The sequence below is a fragment of the Podarcis raffonei genome, chromosome 9, assembly GCF_027172205.1.
Source record: "Podarcis raffonei isolate rPodRaf1 chromosome 9, rPodRaf1.pri, whole genome shotgun sequence".
Taxonomy (NCBI): Eukaryota; Metazoa; Chordata; class Lepidosauria; order Squamata; family Lacertidae; genus Podarcis; species Podarcis raffonei.
Genome location: NC_070610.1, coordinates 52,712,623 through 52,720,983, shown reverse-complemented (window position 1 = coordinate 52,720,983; position 8,361 = coordinate 52,712,623). Strand labels below are relative to the sequence as shown.

Here is an 8,361-nt window from a genome sequence, read left to right as displayed (position 1 = left end):
TTCTTCAGACAACTGCACTTTTGAGCTACGATGCTCAGGCAGTTCCATCTATAGATCTTTACCAGCGGCCTGGGCCTGCTGGGTAATTAACAGCTCAAGTTCATTTAAGGTGAAGCACTCTCACAGCAGGAAAAGGCACAGGAGCAATATATTCTCTCAAGATACTGTGCTTCAGCCCTGACTTTCTTTGGAATAAAGAGATATTGGATTCAGCAGCTCCTATAGTGAACACTGACCACTAAGCTCCTCCATGTTTCTCAGGCTCCCAAAGGCAACACTGCGCTCTCATTATTTACACTTACAGAAACAGACAACACAAAAGGATGAAAAAGGTGCTAAATATGGTAATCGTTTTAAAGTACTGGCCATTGACTGAAACTAACACTAACTATGTACAACTGAGAACAGCAGTCCTAGAAACTCTCCTCTTCTGTACCGTCTTATAAAGCTGAGCAGAGCAAACTGGACCTGCTAAGTGCAGACCTCGTTCTCCCTCAAATAAACGGAATATTGGAAATATACAACTATGATACATCATACACAAAAACGTTTATGTTACGCTTCCGAATGCTGTGCAAAAATATATGTCTCCTTGTTCTTTTAAAATACAGCAGTGGCAAATTATACACCTATTTCGTACAGTGTCTAGCAAAACATTTAAGTATCTCCAAATCACTATATATAAATAGCTTCCTTGAAAACCAGCATTCCTAACGAAGTGCTATCTCAGTTCCGTTTGGGCTGATTGCTTTCTCCATTGATCAGGTTCATTTCTTGCTGTTCGGCTAATGCCTGCCATTTCTGCCTGTTCTTTCTGCAGCCCTCCAGCAAAGGATAGCAGGCTTCTGAGACGTGTGTCATCGCCTGCAAATGGAAAAGCAAATCAGACCCATCAAAAGCTAAGAAAGGGGAAGGGGACTTCTCTTCCTTAGAGTTTAGCAGTTTCACAGAATATACTGGGAACTGAACACACAGAAAACATCCCAGCATGCTCCTGGCTGAGAGGTGCAGTCCGCAAATGGCAGTGGATCTGGAGGAAGGCAGATTCCCCCTCTCTGCATGCCACAAGGCTGCCTCAAACTGTCTGCAGGAAGCTAGCCAGGCTTATCCCATGGCCTGCATTAGTGCCACATCATTCCTACACAGGAACTGCACCTTTCAAGGCTATATCCACAGATTTGGGAACCTGTGTCACTCCTGGGTTGCTGGACTCCAGCTCCCATCAGCCAGCATAGCCAATGGTCATGCATGATGGGAGATGTACTCCCAATATCACCTGGAGGACCAAAGATTCATCATCCCTGAAATAAAAGAACACGAGGTTCTTTGGTCAAATTCCAGATACCCACCCACTTCAGGCAAAATCATACGACAGACCCATGAGCTGTAAATAGAGAGAAATCCCTTTACAATATTTCAGAGATCTTGCTTGATTATTTTATTGTGTATGGGTCCTTGCTCGGCAGTCTTTCCTTTGTAGGAAAGCCAAAGAAGTCCCATTAAAGCATGTGAAACTTGATTGTGCAACCCCACTTCCCACAGCCAGATCTGCATAGAATGATTTTGAAGAGAAAGCACAGATTTGAAGACAACATTGGCAGATGACACAGATGCAAACACTCTCATTCTACAGGCCGCTCCATATATGGTACCTCATAGAGCTGCAAGCAGATGGCATCAATGAATCCAACTTGCATGCTGGGGATTTTGTTTTTCTTTTCACGGTTCATTAAATCCTGAAAAATCAAACAAGGTTCACTTTGAAGCAAGACCACTTGCCAAAATGTGGCTCAATTCAGCGATGTTTTGTAATTTGTATACTGCATAGATACATATATATATATGTGATATAAAAATTCAACATACATACATACATCACAGGGCATGCTAATAAGCCATCATTATAGTCAGTGCTGGCCTCAAAGAGGTTGTCCTGGGTTCAAATCCCATCTCAGTCCAAGTTTCCCTAAGTAGCCTTAGGAAAGTTACTTTCTCTCAGCTTCAGTTCTTCTATCTGTAAAATGGGAATTGCAACAATCTGCCTCCTAAGTTTCTTGTGAGGATACAACAGTTCAGAATAACACTGAAAGTGGGACCTCTAAGCTTGAAATGACCACTTCCAGGTCACATGAACAGACCTCTAGACAGAGAGAAAGCTGATGCAACTGTAAGTATGTAGATGGAAATGGCTGCAAAATACTTTGCTTCTCCATCAATGCTACTTCCCATACTATTAGCAGAAAATGCTTACGTCGTTGTGAAACTAACTACTGCGAAACATTAACTACTCAGCTATAATTGGTAGATAATACAGGGGTTGTATCCCAGAAAGTCATCCTGTTAGTCCAAGGACTCCCCCCCCCCATGTTGACTCCCCATGTGTGTTCCCCAAAAGTTTTACTGAGAGTTCCCCCAATTCGCATGTTGGTGGGTGGGTTGCACAGGCGGAAGTCTTGTACTAATGAGATTAGTTCATTGGATACAGGCCTAAGTGAATATGACTTTCAGATGATAGAGGAGGTGTAAATTTTGATACTTCATGTGTAAAAACACCATCTAAAATGAATTTTCGGTAAAAAAACAACAACCATGTTGTTTAAAGATGGTTCTTCTACTTACTGTTGGTTCTATATTGAGTTCTTTTCTCTCCTTATCACCTTGGTCAAAGAATTCTGTAGCTACAAGTTCAGCTATCTGCAAGTTAAAAGACAAAGATCTCAGAGTGTGTTTCAACAATATTTTATAACACTAACATATAAGCAGATGCAATAAATATGCAATTATTCTGTCAGAAATGGCCAAGAAAGACATCAACAGTGTCCAGAAATAAAAAATACATTTATATCCAAACAAGTTCAAGTAACAATTTATACAATAACTACGGGTGCAATCAAAACCCTCACCACTTGCCAGCCGTGGAAGGGGAGGCAAGAATAATTTAACCTGATCTCCATACCAGCTCCACACTAGAAGAGTGATTGGCAGCTCAGCCCATTTCACCACCTGAAACGAAACAGGAATGTGCTGCCTCCTGTCTACCCCACCACTTCAACCACTGCTGGAACACTCAGATAGGGGGCATTCTGGCTGAGGAGGCAGCAGTAGGATGGGCGGGGGGTCACTTCTTGAACTTCCATCACCTGAGGCAACTGCTTCACCCTGCCTAATGGGTGAGTCAACTCTGATGCCGTCACACACTGGCAGTAAGCCTAGCTTGGGATCAAGCCCCCTTTCCAATGTCCCTCGCAGGCAGGGGTATTGCCAGAGGGGTACTGTCAGAGGGCCTCCAACACATAAGGGGGACATTGGCACTCTGTTGGTGGCAGCTGGCAAGAGGCAGTTCAGTTTGGCGTCAGGGGGTTCAGATTGCTCTGCTACTCATAAACAAACAAAATCAATGAAATATTTAGAACTTCTTGCTTAACATTCTGATCTGGTTTATGCAGAATTCAATACTCGTCCCCCAAAGGATGCCAGTTTTCCAAGGATTCTTTTGCAATCTCTTTTGCAATGTCTGTTTGTACGGTATCACTCCTTTGCCAGGTTTCCCATAGTAATCCTTCTTTTGAAGCTTTCAGTCGCTGGCAATCAATATTTGTGCAAGAAACAAGAGGCTGCTGATCTTCCTTGGTATAACAAATTTCATCTTTGTTTTGTTTTAAGTTGATACATGAGGCAATGAGTTAAAACGGGAGGAAGTTTGGTGGGAACAAATGCTCAAGGAAACTGTGCGCTGCCTTTTTGTAGATTTGGACAGGCCTTTGGCAGTTACTTACCCGTTGCTGAACAGGCCACGGCTTTGTTATTGCTGACAAATCACATGCAGTCATCAGCATTGCCCTGTAGAAACCATGAAGCCAAGATTTTATGCATTATAAAAAGCATTGCATCTTGGCAGCAGAATAAAAATGGGTATGGTATGCAAAATCATGTAAAATAAATGCTAAAACAAAGCCCAATCTGTTTTTCATAAATGGCAAAGGAACCATAACATTGTTGCAAGTAATTAAAATCAGCTAGTAACAAATAGGACTTTGAATTACTATTATTATTAAAAATGTAATATGGAGTGTTCCTGTTCAGTGTTCCAGCCAGCCAGCCTTTTATCAGATACTCCATTCCATTCCTCCTCCTTGCCAACAGACACTTAGCATTCTGTGGCCACTGAACTTGCCCAGTCACCATTGCCCTATGCTGGTTTGGTGGGGCGTTTGATTTTTCTACTTCTGCAAACCTTGAGGTTCCCACAAACATGCTGATGTCTCCCTCTTGGGATTTTAAAGATTTTTTTTTACATACCATTCATAATTCAACACCTGAGGTAACTATTAATATATATGATTAGATACTCCCTCCCCCCGATGTAATTCTAGACTAGGATTGCCAACCCAAAATCCAATCTTTGTTTTGGCTTTATCACTAGAACAGGATATTCCAATCACTTTCCAGTTCCTAAATAACCCCAGTGCTGCTGACGATGGGCTGTTTTAAATCCCTGTCTCACTGAGAATGCAAAGGCCTTAAGGAGTTTTATGGAGTACAGTGGTACCTCGGGTTAATAACTTAATTCATTCTGGAGGTCCGTTCTTAACCTGAAACTGTTCTTAACCTGAGGTACCACTTTAGCTAATGGGGCCTCCCGCTGCTGCCGTGCCACCGCCGTGCGATTTCTGTTCTCATCCTGAAGCAAAGTTATTAACCTGAGGTACTATTTCTGGCTTAGCGGAGTCTGTAACCTGAAGCATCTGTAACCCAAGGTACCACTGTATCAATGTTTTGAAGCTAAGTCTATGCATTTCACACAACCTCGGCATGTGGCCAGGTGCAGACTGGACAAATTTTTATTCAGCTTGGCCATAAATGGCTCTGCTCTTCAATTCACTTGCGTATTAACAAGCAGCAAAACAAGTTGAAAAGTTTACAGAACTCACTGTACACTGATCAGGTGAGCTGAGCAAGTGGCAAAGATGTCACATAATTTGATCACATGCAGAATTGTTTCCTCCTTTTACATGCAGTCCTATCAAGGCAGGGTTACATGGCACTGGTGATGACTCCATTATTGCAGGGAGAGCTACTACAACTTTAGCCTGACCTTTCTAATGCAAAATAAATAACCTTAGGAGTACTGACTTTAACTGTTCAGTGCTTCAGGACAATGCCTGTATTGCAAAGGAACAATATGGTATTCTGTCAAGGCTGTTTTACCCTGTTTGGAAATTGCGTGGAAGGTTTACATAACCATTAGAAACCAGTTGCTCACCACCATTCATCAAGAAAGTTCTTTCTGTTCTCTTGTAGCCCAACCCAAGCATTCAATGAAACTCAAGTTCTGTGATAGCTGGCCTAGGCTAACACAACAAAATCACACAGAAGCTGGATACTATATTTGCTCACTTACAAAAATAGCTCCTTTTGATAAGGGTCTTCCAGGTTAAACTGTTTCTTTCTCAGAAGGTCAAAAAACTCTCCTCTTCTCCTGAAAGCATTATAAGATAATTATTGTTTATAAACGACCTTGAAAGAAAGACATTCTACGCTTTTACATTAAAAAGGATAATCTAAAGGAAAGAGAGAAAGAAAATGTTCCACAGGTGAACTGTGACTTTTCCAAGAACAGCAGCTGTTTGCAATAAGGCTAGAGCAACTTACTTAATGTACAGGGCAAGATCTGTGGCCAGAATAGCTTGTTTGATCATTTTCACGGTAGCCTTGTATTCCTCAACAGAAAGGCCGCTGAGAATCTGGTTGCCCTTCACACACACAAAAAGAAACAACAACAAACCAATGCTTGTGATTACACATAGAACATTTCACTAATTTGTCAGTCTCCACAATTTTGTTGTCCAGATTTTAAGAACTGGCAAACTTCCCCACCCCCACCCCCAAGTTGCTCCACTCTGAAACACAGAGAGGTGCATTAAAAAGTCTTGCACCAATGAGAACTGGGCCCTGTTCTCTTTTGTTCTGTCGATTTGACACACTGCTATATTTTCTTGCGAGCAAGGTAGCACATGGAAAGGTTACCCCCCTCCAAAACTCCACCTCACCAGGGTTTTAATTAATTAATTGATTTTATAATATTTATATCCCACTTTTCTTCCCATCATGGAACCCAAAGTAGCATACATGTGGCTTCCAGAAGATGTCCCATACAGGCAGCTGACCAGAGCCAGACCTCCTCAGCTGCAGTGTCTGAAGGCCTCATGTGCCTTCAAAGCTACTCTGGGAAAGTGACATGGAAGGAGATCCCCATTAGACTCTAAGAAGGAAACATGGTTCTTCATTGAGAAATCTATTTATTTTCTTGGCTTTGCAAAAAAACCTTGTTTCTTATCTACAAGAAACAACACACACCTAAAATGAAAAAGAACAGGCAATATGATCCCTTGGCAGCCTGCAAAGTGTTGCTAGATACTAGTTGACATTCAGTAGCCTATTGGGCAGGGTAGTAGCAGAAGGAGTAGTAGTAGTAGTAGGAGTAGTAGTAGTAGTAGTAATATGATGATGATGATGATGATGATGATGATGATGAAATAAATGAACAATGTGTAATGCAGACCATGGGATGAGGCAGTTAGCAGTGCTCTTTTGTTTCAGATTTAGGATATACAGTACACACCTAAGAAAATATACATAAAACACCTTGAAGAGCAGGATTTACACTGCCAGTTAAAAGATGTTTGCTTATTTGTTCAGGTGATGCACAGGCTAAGTTTAAACTTCAAGAGTTTTTTTGGTTTTGCAATACTTTTTGAAGACCATTAGAGGAAGTAACATCCCGTGGGTATGTACCACTGGAGGAAGCAATATCTGATGGGCATCCCTCTTGGAATTACTCTGTGCACCTTCCAACAGAACTCGATGCTATAACTGCAGTGCTCGCTCCGCAGAAATATTAACTAGATTAATGAGCATGAAATACCCCTTTTGCTTTGATGCCAAGGCAATAGGTACTGAAACTGACATGAGCAATGGCGCTTATATAAGCTTATCGAGAAAAGCTTGGTGGCTCTTAGAAGGGCTGCCTTTTCGTTCTTGTCCCAAAAAGGAATAAAAAATACTTAAGAATGCATAATGCTGGGAACCCATCCAAAACTAAAAATAAAAGTGAATTGGGCAAGGTTTCCCTCCAGCACACACATGACAAGAAAATCATTTACCGGGGTATTCAGGATCATCAGGCACTGATCAAAATGGTGATGCTCCATGATTGAGTGGCAATACAGCTGGGCAAGGGGATGTTCACTTCTGAAAAGGGAGAACAGAGGGCACACATCATATTTAACTGGCACATGCGACAGTGACTGGGCAAAGATAGTATTTTTTATGAAGGTGGAATAGGGTTTTGGAAAGGTCTATGGGAGAGATATATTTATTCCCCACCCCATGACTGGTCTGCAGTGGTCAAACAGGTTTGCAGGTTTCTGAAAGAATACAAAAACCTACTCACTCATGAGGTCCACAAATTTTGTCTGTCCTCAGAAATTTGAGACTGCCAGGACCCTGTCCCTCTGCTGGGAGCCTTGTGTCCAATAGGCAACATGCAGAATTCACTGCCACAAAATGTGGTGGTGGCAGCCACTGAAATGTAATTCCCACAGAGGACATACCTACCAAAAATGGATTAGCTACGATAACACATAGAGGTTCCCTTGTTATCTAAGAGGCTGTTCCCTTACATGCTATGGCCGACACATGTCTATGTGTCAACCACACCCTTATTGGGAGCTTCTTAGGGGCATCTGCTTGTCCCTTCCTGTAAAAAGAATGTTGGGTTCGATGGACCTGATGCAATAAGCACAATTCTTCGTATGTTTCCTAGATATACTTTCTGGGGGAAGAGGGTAAGGGAAGCTTTATGGCTGCAATCCAGCAGGGGCATCTGGGGAGAAGCAGGTAAGGCAGTCTTCACTGATTCTCCCTTCCCAGTAGCTTTGTTCAGGTGTGCATGCTTAGAATGAGCACGTTTAGAACCTCCCTTCAGACCATCTTATTCAATGCAGCAAGGCCTGAACATAGGAAGCCACCTATCAGACCATTGGTCCATCTAGCTCAGCCTTGGCATACCTGTGGTTTCAGGTTTCAGTGGTTTCAGGTAGTGGTCTTTCCTATCCCTTCCTGGAGATGCTGGGGATTGAACCTGGAACCCTGTCCATGCAGATCAGGTACTCTGCCACTGAGTCACAGCCATCTCCCTCGAGTGGAGCAGCTATGTGCAGGTATACTGAGAGGGGGTACTGAATTGTGCTCTTGCTTCCCATTTCGTGCCTACATGCATTCAAGTGAACATGTGGACTGGGTTTCCACAGCCCTTAAAAATCTTCTCCAGATGATTGGGGTGGTGAGGAACTGTGTGGG

General features: G+C 42.5%; 1 protein-coding gene across 10 annotated transcripts in view; it reads right to left on the bottom strand.

Moving 5' to 3' along the window:
* Positions 1-340: 340 nt before the first annotated feature.
* PDE5A (phosphodiesterase 5A) overlaps positions 341-8,361 on the bottom strand; it is a 79,514-nt gene continuing 71,493 nt past the window's right edge. For 9 of the 10 annotated variants that reach the window (XM_053403530.1, XM_053403533.1, XM_053403538.1 and 6 more), the window contains exons 15-21: positions 7,164-7,251; positions 5,653-5,753; positions 5,402-5,479; positions 3,777-3,840; positions 2,620-2,694; positions 1,653-1,736; positions 341-864 (exon numbers count right to left, since the gene is read on the bottom strand). In XM_053403530.1, the coding sequence (XP_053259505.1) occupies positions 727-864; positions 1,653-1,736; positions 2,620-2,694; positions 3,777-3,840; positions 5,402-5,479; positions 5,653-5,753; positions 7,164-7,251 (628 nt within the window). In that variant the 3' untranslated portion in view covers positions 341-726. The remainder of the gene's footprint in view (positions 865-1,652; positions 1,737-2,619; positions 2,695-3,776; positions 3,841-5,401; positions 5,480-5,652; positions 5,754-7,163; positions 7,252-8,361) is intronic. The other variant, XM_053403534.1, reaches the window with a different exon arrangement.